The sequence below is a fragment of the Taeniopygia guttata genome, chromosome 7 (assembly GCF_048771995.1).
Source record: "Taeniopygia guttata chromosome 7, bTaeGut7.mat, whole genome shotgun sequence".
Taxonomy (NCBI): domain Eukaryota; kingdom Metazoa; phylum Chordata; class Aves; order Passeriformes; family Estrildidae; genus Taeniopygia; species Taeniopygia guttata.
Window position 1 is genome coordinate 17,787,611 of NC_133032.1, and position 17,553 is coordinate 17,805,163.

General features: G+C 39.9%; 1 protein-coding gene across 4 annotated transcripts in view; it reads left to right on the plus strand.

Annotated features, from left to right (window-relative positions):
- The first annotated feature begins 1,351 nt into the window (after positions 1 to 1,351).
- The window catches only part of MTX2 (metaxin 2), a 29,688-nt gene continuing 13,486 nt past the window's right edge, over positions 1,352 to 17,553 (plus strand). Inside the window, 3 exon segments of one of the 4 annotated variants that reach the window (NM_001245401.1) lie at positions 1,352 to 1,418; positions 14,131 to 14,178; positions 15,174 to 15,220. In NM_001245401.1, coding sequence (NP_001232330.1) covers positions 1,379 to 1,418; positions 14,131 to 14,178; positions 15,174 to 15,220 — 135 coding nt within the window. In that variant the 5' untranslated portion in view covers positions 1,352 to 1,378. 4 annotated transcript variants of the gene reach the window in all.

A 17,553-nucleotide genomic window follows, 5' to 3' on the forward strand; every position in this document is an offset into this window, starting at 1 on the left:
CATCTTTTTGGTGTGCCCGTGTAAGCACCCCTCATTGAGGGCTGACCTTCTGAAATGCAAAGCCCAAGGGACAGTGTAATTCTGCTTTCAGTTTCCCTTGAAAACTCATCCTTCTCTGCACTGAAATCAGAGGGATTTATTTTGCACTATCTGCCTCCATTTCTGCAGATGACATCTTTGTATCAAACTGAGCTCTACAAAGAAACATAATTTTTTAAACTGGCTGCTAATATATGGATTTGGCCTAGCTTATTCCTAGTTCAAGATCAGCCTTTTGCCCCATGGCTTGTGTTTTTAGCCTTCTAAGTACTGCTGATGATGAAAGGACTCAAAGAGCACAAACCAGCCTAATTTAGACTCTTGCAATCTCTTAGTGCAAAGCCACTCAGCTTCTCAAGACTGCTCAGAATTTCTGTAATTTCAATGCTATTCAACTTACAGCTGTAATTAGAAACAAAGCTTTAATCAGCACTTAAAAATATTCAGTTCTCTTAAACTTCACTATTTTAAGTCCTCAGTCCTTTGTTCCAATGTATCTACTGACTCTTCTGCTTTTACTACTGCTCTAATAGCATGCTTCCACTATCATGTGAAGAATATATTCAATATATTCATGTGAAGAATGATTCAATAGTAAGTGTCACCAGAGGAGTTTCACATACTTTACAAACATGCTTATATCCTATGTCCTCTGTACATAAAATATTTAAGATTTTACAAGACTGAAATGTTGTGCTGTCCTTCACAGTAGAACAAGTCATACTTGATAAAATGAGATAATCTAATTCTTATTAAAGTGTGGGTACAGAAATGAGGATCAAAAGGGACTGCAAGATAATGAAACAAGTAATCCACGTATCCTTTATCTTCTCTGCAATCAACATACCGGGTATATAATTTTATAGCATTTTCCAACACTTAGGCAGGCTTTATATTCTAGAATTAAGACCAAGAAATTTATGGTTGCTTAAAGGCAAGGTGTACGTCCAAAAAGCAGAGTTTGTCTTCTGGAATTAAGACTCCCAACTGGGAAGCATTCGGAGTCCCGCTCCCTTGCGCCCCGGGGCAGAGGCTGAGCAGGCGGTGCCCCGCTGGGAGCTCCCGGGGTTTGCCCGCTGGGAGTTCCCGGGGTTTGCCCTCAGGCTGGGCTAACAGAGGGAGCGACTGTCGCTCCCAGGCCGGGCCGCTCGGAAATTCCCCGCGGAGCATCCCTCCGGCTCCGGCCGCCACCGCCGGGCACGCAGGCCCCGCGGCCCCGGCGCTGCGCCCGCGGGCGGGGGAGCCGCGGGGCCCCGCCCCGGCCCCGGATGCAGTCGCTCCCCGCCGGCGGCGCGGCGCCCAGTTCCTGTGCGTGCCGCGGCCCGCCGCGCTCCGCGACATGTCGCTGGTGGCCGAGGCCTTCGTGACTCAGCTGGCCGGTGAGGGGCGGGGGCGGGCGGGACGCCGGGGCTGTGCCTCAATCCCGCGGCCTCAGTCCCCGGGCTGACCCTCGGATGGGGCCGCGGCGCCGTGGGGAGGGGGCTGAGGCAGGCTGGGGGCGGCCGCGGGGGGGTCGGGGACAGGGCCCTCCGCACGGCTCCTCCGCGAGCACAGCCGTGCGCGGCCACCGGGTCAATCTACGGGCTCCTAACCGCGGCTGTGCTGGGGCCGCGTCGCTACTTTCGTGTCGTAACTTCTTCTTTGACACTTCATTTTCTTCAGTGGCCCAAAGAACCGCGTCATGTGTGTAATTGTGGCAGCTGGTGTTGAGCCCCGCTGCGTGGGAGAGCTCCGTGCGGCGTCGTGCCCGGCCCGCGCCCCGCGGCTGCGCGCTGTGTCCCCTCCGTCCCCCGTGTCCCCTGTGTCCCTGTGTCCCCTCCGTCCCCCGTGTCCCCTGTGTCCCCGTGTCCCCTCCGTCCCCCGTGTCCCCTCCGTCCCCCGTGTCCCCTCCGTCCCCCGTGTCCCCTCCGTCCCCTGTGTCCCCGCGGGGAGGCTCGGGCGTCTGACGGGACCTTTGCTCCCTGTCCGTGCTCCCGGGAGCCGCTGCAGCGGCGCCGTCTGCGCTGGACGTGACCTTGGGATAAAACAGAAGTGTGTGCGTCACTGTGGAGCTATTTAGCAAAAAATTATAATAATATGCTCTTAAGGAGAAAGCCAAAACATGAACCTTAGATAGTGCCTGGCTAGGAAGTTCAAAGCCCAGTTAGTGTGTTGCATGGTTAAAATAAGTGCCTTGGTCAATTTCTTCTTTCTTCTTATTCCCTGTTCTGGAATTTTTGCTGCTAAGCAGTGTGTTGATTAATACTGACCTGTTGAGTATGCTAGAAGTTTGTCTTAGCAGCAGGGTCTTCTGCCACTTGGTAAAGTCCTTAAATTAAGAATCTGAGTTGGAGTCTCTATTATGAGTGTACCCTGACTTGTAGGTCATGTGAAGGTGGTGGGTCTTCAGTCTGGGTCTGTTGAGGTTCCCATAGACAAGCCTGAAAGTTGTGCTAGCCTGTTGAGTTGGCAATTGCTAATACTTAGATTTTAGCACAAGCCATACTTATGTACTGAGGGCCAGAGCCCTGGGTCCTTGGGATGTGGAGAATAGGGTATTTACTTGCCTTTATCATCTCTTTAGTATATTTTATTTATATTGTGAAATACAAGGATAATGGCGTACATGTCCGAATCTTGATTCTCCTCTCTGCTCTGTAACCTTTATGAATATTCTAGAGTGGCAGCTTGCTAATACTTATTATTTCTGGAATTACAAATACAAATTCAAGAGTACAGTGTATGTAGGCATCTTATTGCTGTGTTATTAAAAAAGCTGTTGTTTCACAGTTTTAAAAGCAGTTATTTGCCTTAAAAATAAAAGATACCTTTGCCAGTGGGTCATGACCTTTGTAGCTTGTCTGTGTTAGGCACCGTGTCCAGATTGAAAGTAAGTAATGGCAACATTGCTCAATTTGTTCAAAGATTTTTCAAATTTAAAGAAGGTTAACCAGGATCTTGGCCAATAGCCATCATACATCTGGATTTCCTGAGATGTTAACACAGACATAGGGAGTATTTAATTCTGGTCCTAAGAAGATATAAATATCCCCCAAATCTAGAAATACTTGTGAGGAAGAAAAATGGTGTATCTGCAAGGAAAGAATACTGCTTTACAATGACACTTGTTTTAATAACATCTTATCCTGTATCTCTGGTTGTGAATGGCTGAGAATTTTTTCCATGTTCCTAAAAATGAAATTTTATTAAACTGTCATTGGGTTCCTGTTCATGAAGATGTCCTTTTCTCATAGCAGTTGCAACCAACTGCTGCTGCTCTTAACATCTAACAGCTGTAATGCATGGGTCCTTACATACAAGTATTTAAGACAATGAGCTCAGCATAATCTATTTTCTAGAAATGTTTTAAAAGCTGAGGAGAGGGTTTTAGTAGAGAAGATCAGAACTTCCTTTTACACCAACTTCTTGTGTGTGTATTTGGATTTACCTGTCTTCACTTTGCCTGTGCCTTGTGCATTCACTTTCACCATCTCAGCACAAACTGAAATACAGAAAACACCATCTGAATGTAAAAAAACCTTTCAGTGTGAGGATGATTTAACATTGGAGCAGATTGCTCAGTGCAGTTGTGGAGTCTCCGTCCCTGGAGGAGAGTGGAGATGGACAACCTGCTGTGTCTTGCTGTGGACATCCAAGAAGTGCCTTCCAGCCTCAGTGGTTCTGTGCCCATCAGTTCTCAGCCTGCTTGCAGTGCTGCAGTAATTCAGCATCCTCCCTGAGCAGCATGCATTCACCTGACCACACTGGGCACAGCCTGCTGCTCTAATGCATCAATAATTAAACACAAGGCTGTGACTGAATCACCTGTGTGGAGTGTAATGCTTGCATTAGTGGCATTCAGCCATTTGCTCATTCTGGAATATGAAGAGGTTGATATTATGTCTCAAGGAATAATAAATATTTCCATAGCTTCATGAGTTGCAAGCATTCATGAAAAAGAAGCATCACAGTTTAAATCATCCATTTCTAAACTGTAGAAAATATTAATTGAATAATATGGTAGAGAATTTATTTAGAATAGCTCAGCATCAATCACATATTAACGGGGTAGGAAATGAATGTTTATACTGTAAGAAGAATTAGAGTGCCAGCTTTCAAGTGGTCTACAACATTAATCTTTCTAACTCTAGTAGTTTTGGGAAGCTGACTGCTCAAATAATCTCTAAACGATTGTTGAACATACATTTAATTGATCACTAAATTACTCAATATGCTTTATTTCCCCCCCCCGCCCCCAAAAAATACATTAGTTTTAGGTCAGTGATCAAAAGAGAGAAAATAATTATTGTTGCTTGTCCTTTGATCTCTGGAAAACTACTTCTGTTTATTGCTGTTATGTCCAAGAGTCTTAGGCTGGTTTTAATACTAAGGGAAATGAATGCAGTGTGAAAAGCAGGTGCCTTTCTGCCTTAAGGTATTTTATGTTCATAGTGAGTCTGCCTCCAGTGTGGCATGCTGGAGTACAAATAAATCTTTGACATGCATGTTTTATGTATTGAGACAAGCTTCAATCTGAGTGAGAAAAAATTCATTGGGAACAAAACCTGACCACCTAAATTGTTCCCATACATAAAGACACGATATTTAAACTGAGTATGCATTTTGTGCATCAAAATGCACATAGGTAAATGTTAGTACTTCCTCCATGTGTGAGGTGAAAAAAAATTTTAAGCTATTCTTGCTTAAAATAGGTTGTTGGCAGCAGAGATTGTTTAAACCTGCTGCAGAAGTTCTTGTAATGAAAAATTAAAGTTTATTTGAAAATAGCTAATTTGTCAGACTACATGACAAACAGTGTTTTTTACACGTGTGCTTTTCATTTGGTAATCAAGCTGAAAGGAATCTCTTTTAACTCCTGTTCAGTTTCAATAAGCAAGTTTTTTATGTCACTCCTGCCAATTTATGCTCAGACATGTTTCATGACTTGGTTTTAACCAATTCTTTGAGTGGATTGCTTATCCAATCTATTTTTTTGGGTCGGGGAAAACATTACTTTCACAATTATTGCAGTATAGTACATATTTCATTTTGAAATATTGTTATTTCTTGTTTTTTAGCAGCAGCATAATTACAGTTTATAATAAAGCATGCTTCTATGATTGTTTCTGTCTCTATTAAGACTAAGCAGCCTTTCTCTAATCAGCATTTTATTGTTACATGTTTTCTGCTAAAGTGATGTCTTCTTTTCTCATTCCATAAATGAGATTGCTCTAGAAATAATGGTATCAAAATTAGTAAACCAAACGTAGCACCTATTTTGATATTGTCCAGTTTGAATTTCAAGTAGACTTTCATTGGCTGATACAAGTGGTTTGGATGAGAGTGCTGTTTTGGAGCCTCAGCTCAAGAGGTCATAGAAAAAAATAGCAAATAGTAAGAACAACTTTGGAGAGCAATCAGTTTTTCCTTCTCTTTCTCACTCCTTTTTTTCTCTCTGGTCTTTGGATGCTCTGTTCTCGGACTGTCCTCAGGCATTAACCTGGTCTGTTTCTGTAGAGAACAGGATCAGGTGAGTCACCTTTATTTTCAAAACAAGAATAAATGCAAGAGCTTGGTTGCTGTTCTTTGCTCTAGTTGAAGAGGCATCACATGTTGTACGCTGCTGGGCATTTTCAGCTGTCTCTTTTGAAAGTGAGTGAGAAACTGCAGCTGCATGCAAGCCATGGTGAGGACAGAGAAAAAGTACACACCATACTCTCAAATTTTTATGATTATTACCTTTACATTCTGGTCTTCAGTTGTTAAGAAGATGACATAGATATCACATGAACATGGACGTTTTAACACAAACTATAAGAAGTTTTATGTAGTAATAAAACCCATGGAATGCTCAGGAAGTATTGGAAACATCAAAGGAAAAAATTCCAATGATGCTGCAAAGAAGGCAGGACAAGTCTCATTGGGGAGGATGGGAGCTCAACTAAAAAAATTGGTTTGTACATACTCATACCAAATTAGAAAGTAAAAATGCTGAGAGATGGGAATTTTTAACAGTTCTGCCTTCTAGCTGTGGTATAATGACAGTGAAGCCAATGTAATGTTTGCATTTCTAGCAAGAACTTCTAAAGCTCAACTGCGTGTGTGGTTTTTTTTTTTTGCATTTGAATGCAGTATTGGAGAAACTCTGGATGCATTGGTGTATTCTATTTGAAAGCCTTGGAAAAGAAATGAGGGAGATTGTGAGGGTATGATTAAGAGAACAGGATAAATGTTTTCAGGTTTTGAAGCAGGGAGTCTGCAGTGTTTCCCAGAGGTGAGGAACAGCATGAGAGGTGCTGTGGCAAATACCATTATCTGCTGTGGGCTGACTTAAAGGCTTGGAGCCCTAAAGCAGCATCTTCCCCCTTGCTAGCAGCAACACTTGGCTGCATCAGTGCTGTCTGCCTTTCTACCCTGCAGAGCTCTCCTGCCTAGGGAGCTCGCTCATCTTGCACCTTTGCAAGACTGGTGCTGCTGTGCTGGAGGCTGTGGGCAGGCTAGGGAATGAGACAATGAAGGGGAGCCTTAATGAAAGGCCAGAGGGACCAGGGCTGGGTGAGGTGGAATTGTGTGTGGGAAGCAGCTTTTGGAGCAGGTATGGGATACTGAGGTCCTGTCTGGTGGGACAGATGTGTAGGATCTGTGTTGTGGGCCAGAGCAGGGGTGCAGTGAATGAGAAAGCAGGGAACTCCTTGGGGCACTCTGCAGAAGTGGTGGTCAGACTGCCTGCCCTTTAGGGGAGGAAGAGTTCAGACTACCACAGAAAAGAGGGGCTGCAATCTAGGAGAGCTTTCAAAGGACTGATTTTAAAATGTACATATCTGCTAATGTATGTATCATAGCTAAGAAATGTTCCGGTCCAATAAGGCATTAGTAAGTATCATGCCTCCACTGTCCTGCTCTTCACAGCTCCTGTGCTTGGTTTGACTTCTTGGGTCAGGACCAAATAGGAGTAAGGGAATTAGGTAGCACAAAGGGAAGGGATTGATTTGGAAATCTATGAAAAGCTAATTTTAAGAATTACTGAGCTTCTTTGAGATGGAGCATTTATGCTGAATATCAGAAATAAGTAAAATAACTCCAGCTTGTCAAGACTTTATAAATAAATCTTTTGAGATCATTTAGCTGGCACACTCTCTGATTTTTCTGAAGAAATCCAGATGTTGATTTAGGAACAACTTTTATTTATGGACTTGATTTTGTTGAGATTTTTTGGCCTCGTCTCCTGACAGGATCTCCCTCCTGTGGCCTGCCCAAGCAGCAAGAGTGTTGAGCACCCTAGAGGATTGAACCACATATGTGTACACTCTTGAAAGTCAGCTCAAAGACAGTAACAGAATTGGACTAATGCTTAAATACCTGCAATTAATAGCTTTCTTGGAGGGTGAAGAAGCAGATTATGTCATGTTAAATGGCTGCTGCAGTAATGTCTCATGCTGACTATCATAGTGGTACAGCTACAGGAAACTCAAGTTTGAGAATTGCTGCTGAGATTGAGTCTTTACGTTGAATATCTGCTCAATCAATAATTACTGGACAGTCATGTTTTATCTGAATTGTAATATCTCTACAAAGGAGGCCAGGGACAGATTTAAACAAATCATGATACATGATTTAATGTGTAGTGTTTAACTAGTGTGAAAGTTGGCTTCCATTTGGAAAGGCAATATGAAACACTAGGAAGTTTTGGTCCTTTGTCAGCAGGCCAGGGAGTTGCTGATGCTTTCATTTTTTCTTGGCCCTTGTTAGTTTACAGGATCGGGCAGTTACATGAAATTGATGTGCACTCAGTGTGGGTGGGTTGAACTGGTAGGTCTTAAGGAAGCTTATTCACAACTTTCTTGTACTTCCTTTATTGATCACTCTTAATGTATGGGATATAGACATTTAACTGCTTTGGTTCCAAAGTGGCTGCAGCTTCACTGTATTAATCAAAATGTACCCCTCCACTTATTTCTTGAATACTAGAATCCTGGAATTTTCTTTTTAAACGATGTGTTGCTACTTGAAAAGACAGATTTGTGTTAAAAGAGTATGAACTGCTTCTGTTTTGATGCATTTTAACATCAAGTGTATTATAATCCTCCTTCTTTCTGCAGTCTGGAGAATAGCTTTCCATGTATTTTTCTTCTGATTACTACATTTAGAAAATTGTGGTGCCTTCCAACTCAGAATATTCTGTGATTCTTAGGTATTGAGCAGCAGGTCCCCACCATATCACCAGTCTTTGGAAACCAAAAAGAGTAACTTTTCCTGCTGATTGTTGTGATTTGCTCCATGATGTTTAGAGACTTGTAAGTAATACTGTTGGATATAGATGTTGCCCAGATGTAAGACTGAATTTCTTTTTAGTGTTTTTACTCTTGTGAAAAAGCAGTTTGGAGAATTCTCATTATATTTTAATCAAATCTGTACCTAGGGAGAGGCTAAAGGAAACTGTATGAAAATAATGTGTAAGTTAATCTCTCCAGATGTAATACAGCAATACAGTGATTCAGATTAATGCCAAGTATTTTTGTTTGCTTGTTTTTAATAGAGGATATCTTGCCTCTTGGCTCTTATAGCATGCCTTTAATGCTATGTGAACCAAACAGGTAAATACACATGTTATAGCTTTCTTCCTTTTTTATGGAAGTTTAGTATCAAAATGTTTAAGAAAAATGTTACAAAAAGGAAAGCGATCCATGCAAATGTGGTGATTGTAGAGAAGAAGTAGTATTTATTTTTATATGATCCATGACAACTTCATAACATTTCATGAAATTGCTGTATTAAAGAAGGGCAAATATTCCCAGGCCAGGTCCTAGCCTTGCCTACACAACAGCACACAGTGAACTGTATGGAAGAGATTGTTAGTCAACTGAATACTGCATTTACAGAAACAGAAGGTATCATAGAATAAATTGGTGACAAACTGAGAATATAGTAAATTTTGGTTCAGAGGAGATTTGGGGCAGAAATTTTCTTGATTCACTGTTTATTAGCCTTGTTTCCTATTAGGCATGGGCTACTTTTGTAACAGAAAGATATTTCTATCTGCATTGCCTTCCAAAAATATTTTTGTCCCAACAGAATTCTATGATATTGCTGAGAGCTGGGAACAGCCTCATTTCAAGTTGAGTGTTTTCCTAAAATACTTTTAACTTGTTGATGACTTTATTTCTCATTCAGGAGGGAACATCTTGATGCCTGGATCTAGAGTTCTCTGGTTTTTGTCTGTGGCTGGTATTCAAGAATACCACAGCTTGCCAGCAAGCTAAACTAGTGGCAGACTACAGGGTAAATCACCCTGCCTACGGTACTGCTGAAACTGGCTATTCATACTAGACTACTGAAGTGGCTAAATTGTTGTTTAGCATTTTCCACAATTTAACATGCAAAGTGTTTTGTCTTCTCATTTTCACAGTCAGAGCCTTATTTTTTAACCAAGAGGACTAAAGTAATAACTGTAAACCATTTATTTCATTACCTCTCTTTCATCATCCTGAAGCTGCTTGGGGAAGATGGATAAAAATGTTTGTTTCCCCCATACATCCTGACAGCGCTGACACAGGATGAAGAGTTTCCCAGTAATTCGGAGTGTAGAAGTTGAAACCAAATTTAGTGAACTCATAAACAATTCCGAACAGCCTGCAAAAGGAATTGGTGGGGCTGAGGGACTGTAGAGCATCTTAGAGATATGGTGCTTCCTCTTGAACAGAGTTCACTGCGGGAATGTTAATGCAGCCTGTCATTCTTGGAATTAAGGTTCACCAATGTGCAAGTGAAGTATGTCCTGTTTTGAGAGCTTTAGTTGGAGCTATGTAGGCTTCAGGTGAGTTGCTGATCCCCTACTGGTAGTGGGGTTCAGTGCTCTTGAGTATGTCCTCTTACAGCATATATGCATTCTTTTCTCTTACTGTCCCAAAAGTATTTGGGTAGATAAAGTCGTATTATTGAAATGTCAGTCTGAAACATCTGGAAACATTGAAATCAAATTGTTATTTGAATGTCTCTCTCTGGTGTTAGTGTTGCTCAAGTAAAACATTTCACACAATGTGAATATCTGAAAATTGCACCTAATGCAATACACCTTCAGTGGCAGAGAATGTGATGTGACTGTCATGACTCATTCTTTGCTTTGGAAGTTCTTTTTTAAGAGTAAAAATTACGTTTTTTCTAAGTCATTCTCTGATGTGACAGGTGAGGAGTTAGGAATCTGTTTCAATATTTACAAACCTGAGTATTAAAACTCTACTGGGAATGTGCAACGCACCAGTTCACAGAATTTTCTTCTAATTTGACAACTAAGAACCCTGTTATCACTTTGAAATCTTTAGCATTTTCTATGCTAAACTGTTAATAAGTAAAACACTTAGACTAACAAATACATTGAGCTTAATGAAATTTTTATGCATTTTTAGTCATCCACAAAACCAAAGAAGTTTTGGTGTAGGTTTGCTTGCTGTTTGACTTCCCCATTTGTTGGGGTGCTGTGTCTGCTGAATTCTCAGCACCCGGGATAACAAGGCTTATGTAGTGATGTTTTCTGTATCCACATCCTTTTAATTCTGATTTCCCTGTTACTTTTGAACTCAAGCCCTTTTCAGATATTGTTAGTGGAGGGGGGGTAGAAGGGGGGAGTAGTTCCACAGATTGTTTCCCATAGGCTGTTTCCTATAACTGGCATTATTGTTTTAATCAACAAGCAGCATGGTAGAGAAGTAGGGAAAAAAGAGTATGAGATTTGATTGTCCTGAACAACAGAAAATCCACATGAAAGACTAAATATTTGAATTTGTTAATCATGGGAAAAGTTTTGGTAGGGTGGGAAAACAATTTTTACTAAAGACTGCAAGCCTGCGAGACAGACCCATTGAAAACCACACAATAGTAATTCCTCTGATTATGGAGGCAGAAGGAAGAATGAAATAGTTCCTTATTCCTAAGAAATGTAGAGAAGCTATTCCTGTAAGGCATGCTTCCAGGCAGTTATTTCATCCTGTGTGCAAGTAATGATAAAAATGTCTGTTGCGTAGGATCTAACACATAAATGTGATTCTGTGTTGAAAGCTTCTGAAGCTGAATTGACATCACATTTGTTAATTTTCTCTTTATATACTGAGTGCCACAGTAGCCGTGGTTAGCAGGGAAATGAACATCTACAGACCAGAAGATTATAGTTGCCGAAGGATAAACTGGATTTGACTTCATTAGTGCACAAATGATAAGTTTGTGAGGAGTTATTATAGCATTAATCAACTTGATGGATTGGAAATATGACAGAACTGAAGCAGCGTGTAATATTAGTGCCTATTATTCTACAAATTATGTCTTCACCTACATTCATAAGGCAAGAGTCATTGCTGCACATTAAAGATGTTACACACTTTCTCCTCTTGTGGAGATATGTGACAAGCCCTCAGTGATGCCATGTCCTCTCTTCTCCAGCAGGGCTCTGGTCTCCCTTAGCTGCATGTTTGCACCTTGGAACTAGCTAAGGCAGCAGGGGAGCTCGTACTTGAATTTACCTTGTACCTGATGAGCCTGGACCTCTTACTTAAACTTCTCTCTTCTTCAGAAATAAATGTTTCATATTCTAGACATCTCGGAAGAGGGAGAATGAGTAGAAGTTGTAAGGTATGGGACAGATAAGGAATGGGTATTTAATGATTTGATTTCCAGAGCATTGCACAGGTGTTTGTACCACTGGTATTGCGGAACATGATCTGCATGAAATTCTGAATGCATACTGAAGAATTTGTTTATTTTCTAGGATATAGGTAATAACATGTGAATCTTAATGTGAAACTGATAATTTTAAAATCCAGTCTTTATAGAAGCAGTGAAATCAGTTTGTATGCTTTCCATACAAAGAACTGAAGACTTTGGTTTAAGGCTTGTGAGCATGTGTCTACCTCATCCAGACATGGTCAGAGTTGTGACTTCACTCTGGAGACTGTCAGGTGCCAAGTACAGGGTGTATTCATTTTCTTACAACAGCTGAAATTTGGAGTTCCAGGTGTACTCATAGTGAAGGCTGAGATTTTAATTTGGCTATTTTTCCTTGTTTAATTTACTTGTCAGAAACATATATTAGTACACAACTAAACTGTGTGTGTATAATCTACTTGTATTTTAGTTTATAGCATGGATATATCATGCCTTAGCAGCAGTGTGGTTTTGGATTCTGTGTGCCAAGAAGCTGGTGTGTGTGTGTGTGTGTGAATTATTTCTGTATCTCCATGGCTGCATATAGCTTAGTGCCAAAATCAGACTGGAATTAGAATCTGAATTTCTTGGAATGTACCTAGCTCTTTTGTTTGAGAAGGAAAAGTTTGCTTGATTTTTGTAGTCCAGAAATATTTCAATTATGTGCTTGTGTAAAAAATAAGTGACTTCCAGTTTAGGCTGAAATCTAAGAATTAGTTATAAAGCTGACATTTCAGTCAGAAGAGGATCAGGCAAAAAGTTTCAGTAGGACTGGGCCCATGCAATTGAAGTTCTCTGTACCCTTTTGGGCATGTAAAAGGGATGTTTTCACTGTTTGGCTGGAGCATTTACAAGATCATTGTAACTTTGTTACTTAGTTACTTCTGTAAGTGTCTCAGAGTCCAGAACTGATAAGTTTGCTAAAATATAGTAATAACATTCTTAATTTCCTCCTTCCATTTGCTCCTGCAAGACTTAAGTGTACTTGAAGAAATGTACATTCGATAAATTATTTTAAATGCTTAAGGTAGTACTGCAGACTCTATCTTAGATTCTCTTTATTTAAAGATGTAAATGTACTTCCACCTAAGAATTTTTACTTCAGGGCAAAACTTTAATGACGGGGTGTAAAACCAATATCTGCTACAATAAAACATAAAACATTTTTCCATGACACTTAAATGTGATTAGTTGCTTTCTCATGCCCATACTAGTATCACTCTGATAGGCTCTATGCCTTAATGTTAGAGGCAGTGACCTTCACAAAACTGTGTACAGTGTTTTAAGCTTTACATTCTGTGTGACTTCCATAAAAGTTAATATTTCGTGAGTATCCAAAAGGAATAATAGAAAATTCTTCACTTTTTCTGTTTGAGTTCTAAAGGCAAAGATGCAAAACCTTATTTAAGCCAGTGACATATTTATGCTTGATCCACACATAGCTATTTATATACATTATTGCTTTAAATAATTTACATGATTAGAACATAAACTTTGTTTACAAAAGGCTATTTTGGGCAGAATGCAAGGTTTGAACTGATATTTAAAAACAGATTTTTAATCAGACATTAACAAGGAATGTAATGAATACAAAAAATGTGATGAACTGTTACCTTAATGCTACCATTAACAGTAAATTGGTACTGATTATTATTTTCACCTTCTCTTACATTCATATGGTGTATGAGTGATTACATGCAATGGTTCTCAACTGGAGGATGTGATTGTCTTTTATTTCCTTGCCTCATTTTTTTAACAACTGCTCAACTGTTTTGAACTGATGATTCAGTTTCTTCAATGCATATTGACATTCCCATTTTAGGGTTGAGCAGTACATAACTTAAAGCTATAGGCAGCTCTGGTCATCCTGGTGGGCAGAGTTCTGACATGCCCAGGTTCCTGGCTCTGTGGGTATTACATAGGATTGTAAGGACACAACTTGAAAAGGCAGAAAGCTTTTCCATTTTCCTAAAGCATTCTTCACATATTGGAGGTTTGTGCTTCTTTCCTCTGCGTCTTGTTCTCTCCTCTCCAGAATTATTCGTTTAGTACCTTAATCAGTAGTTGCTCTTGGGAGTGGCCAGAATTAGGATGGGAATGTGCATAAGGATATCTTTATGGTGGAGGAAAAATAGCGGCATCAGTTGCTTCAGAATTTCAAGGCTATTCTGTAACATAGCTTGAATTTTAGCTCTTCTTGCAACATTACATTCTGGGACTTTCTTCTCCATGATGTCCCTCTGTGAGCAGCAGAGAAGTACAAGAGGAGGGCGTGTCAGTGGGACATTTTCAGAGCAGGCTAAATACTGCATCATTATCTTTGCAGTCTGAGTTCTTGCTCTGGGTAACATTTGTGCTCCATTAGCATTTATAAGCACATTGGTATTCAGCTTGCTTAATTAATTTCTTCTCTTTCCACAGCCGCAGAGCCTTGGCCTGAAAATGCTGCATTGTATCAGCAACTGAAGGGTAGGTACACTGTTTTTGGCAATTAATAATTACTTTATTTTTAGAAAACACATTAAATATGCACTAAGATAATTAATTGCAAGGAAACACAGAAACTGTTAAAATAGTCCTTTGTGGTTTTTTTTTGTTTGGTCAGAGGTTTTAGTTATGCTTGCATCTGCCAATATAAACCAGCTATTCATGGCCTATAAGGTCCTTGGTTTATTATTGACTCATTATATTGGCGGCTGTAGCCAGTGTAAAATGATTTGGTTGCAGGCACAGTTGGCAGATTTACTGCACCAATAGCTGAGGCAGCAGATTTTTGAAGTCTTGTGGTAAAGTGGGCTCTCAGTAAAAAGGAACTGTTAAAATGTATAGGCTAGGATGGTTCACTCTCCCTTTAGCAGCTCTTCATATATCATCAGATCACATTATGGCCCCCATTTGGGGCTCAGCAGCCTGCTACAGTTGTCAGAAGACTGCAAAGTAATGAAGACTAATAGGTAGCAGCTCTAGTCTTCTAAGCATGGAATTTTTATTGCAGTGAACTTGTCATCTTTCTTTTGCGTGACAGACCTAGACACAGTGTGCAATATTAGCTGCAAGCTGCTTTTATAGGTTTCTGAATACTTCTACATTTTAGCCAGAGGAGGTATGAAGATGCGATTTTATTTAACTTTGATTAGAAGGAGAGTAATTGGCATAAAAGTCAGGCATTTGGGTTTTTTTTCTTGTAGTGTTTTTTATTGAACATTGGTGGTAATATATGGTAAGTGCAATTGCATTTGTGGGAGAAAAATTCCTGGTATTTTCTTCCTGTTTTTTAATATTCATATTATAGATTTTCTAGTCCAGCTGCATAATAATTATATATGTGCTCCTTCTTATGCTCCTTATGCATAAGAAATGCAGCCTAGTATGGTTTACAGTTACAGGTCAGTAGCTAAATGGGCACTGTTTTTTTTGTAATTGTATGGTTTATTTTTTTCTTCTTTTTTTTTTTCTTTCAACAGAGGAACAAATTTTGCTTTCTGATAATGCATCTTCCCTTGCTGTTCAGGTAAAATATCATATTTTCTAAACTAAAGATGTTAATGTCATTTTATGTAATATATTTATTGAAAAGATTAATTTAAGAACTATTTCTGCCAAAACGAATTACTTACTTCCTGCCTCTGATTTGCTTTATGTTGTCATTGAAGTGCCAGAGCCTAAATGATTTGAAGATTTTGAAAGTCCTATGTAGAATGCTGCTCCTTGTATTCCTGTTTATATTGGTCTGTGTAGAATATCTGCTTGCCTATTTACTCTGGAAACTGTGCATGGTTCGTGCCTTTTGTTACTTGCTATGCATGTTTGTCTTGTAGCATCTTGCATGATGTTTGCCAGTCATTAAATTCTCATAGCTAATACTATGCCCAAATATGCTTAAACCCAGGGCATATTTGCTTCCTGCTATGAGCATCACGTCCTTCCATGTCTCTGGTAGGTTTTCTCAATTTCATCATGTGTACTGACTGGAGCTCCAATGTGATTTTTAGAAATAGTCCATATAATTGACAAACTTGCACCTCTAATTGACTTAATAGCACCTCTGTGGCTGTGAAGTTCATGTAATCTTCATTAACCTGTAAGGTTCAGTAACCCCAAATCTCAAGGGGACGTTTTCCCTGTTAGTAACAAAGGCCTGGCAGTCAGAGTGGTGGGGAGCAGGATGTCTGTAAGGTTCTTGTCCTTCAAGGCAATTTTGTGGCTGCTTTGCTTAGCAGAGAGTTGCACTGTTCTCCTGGTGTGGTCTAGCTCAGAGAAGTTTCAGCAAGCAGTCTTTGAGGGCTGCCCAAAGAGGTCGTATATCATTTACCAAAAATGAGTCACCTGGAGATTGTAACTGATGTTACTTGTAAAAACGTCAGGATCACTTGATCATAGTAGCTACTTCCAGGATCTCTTAACTTTTTTCCTTCCAGTCTGGTACTCTAGGAGATAGCTCTAAGAGTGAATTCGATCACAGGAAGAAGCTAGGTTTATCCATTGCTGGAAAAAGGAATCACCTCTGATACACCTAATAAATGGGGCAGTGTTTATTTGTTTGAGTAGTATGTTTTATATTGATCTCAGTGTTCCTTTTTACCCCAACAGTTGTATTTTTGGGGGTTCTCATCTCATTTCTTCCCATCTAACAATACATGTATATGTGGCTTGTATTTAAAACACAACCCACCCCCCCATCTCACCAACAAAATAACCCTAAAATTTCCTTTTCTAATGCATCATTTTTCTTTACTGTTTCTAGTACATTGTTATCCTACACATGTCACTTAGATGATAAATTAACTATAATATATTAAAAGTCCTTGTTTTTCTTCAATATTCTCTAGCTGGACAGCTGATAGTAGCCATGACTATAAATATGGCTCTGGTAGATATCTGATCTTAAACTTTATAGAATAATTGTGTATTGAGGAATTGTATCAATTTTGAAGAATCTGTGTAACATGGTTGTGACAGGGAAAGGATAACTATTCTTGGTGTCTTTGATCCATTTTGAAACAATACTAGAATATATGTTGATCAGAGAGGTTTAAATACATCAGTGTGTTTTGCATAAGGAATTTGCTTTTTATTTTGATGAGAGCTTGTTTGTCTGTTTATTGGTTTTGGTTTTTTTTAAGGGGATGGTGGGCACTGGGGGATGTGTGTGTTTTTCAAAGGAATATTTGGGAATGAGGGATAGGAGGAGAAATAGGAGCTGGTACCTGGGACTGCTTTCCTACTACTGTCACTGTTTTCCCCCCTCTTACTGATTTAGGGCACATCAATATCACCAGAGCAGCTACATACCTTGTTTGTGGTTGTTGAACTTTCATGTGGTGAAAACATCAGAAATTTGATTAGAAAGAGCATGTGGAATCAGCCAGCATCAAATCTTTAAGAAATGTGGTTTAACAGCAAGACATTTAATGTGCCGCAGCCAGACTTTCAGGTATTTTATAACATCTCCTTGTAGCACCTCTTTGTAAAGCTGCTCTCAGGTCTCAGAGGAACATACACGCTGGTATCTAAAATAACACATACAATCCAGTGCCATAGTAAGTAATAGTCAGAGTAAAACTTGACTGTTTCAAAGTTGCCAGTCCTGTAACACAGATGGCATTTCAGGTACTGCTTGTTAATGGAGCAGATGAAGCAGACAGCAGAGCAAGCTACTCTCACTGCAGATGTAATTGATGAGTAGAGAGGGCTGCAGGTTGAATATAGGAAGTTGGTTGAGTCTGGCTGTTTTAATAAGGATTTGACTTACAACTTCTCATTGTGCAGTAAAATCTGGACTCTTGTCCAGCCACATGTCAGATGAGAGAAGGAATGATAGAGTCTTCTGGGAATTGCTGAGTA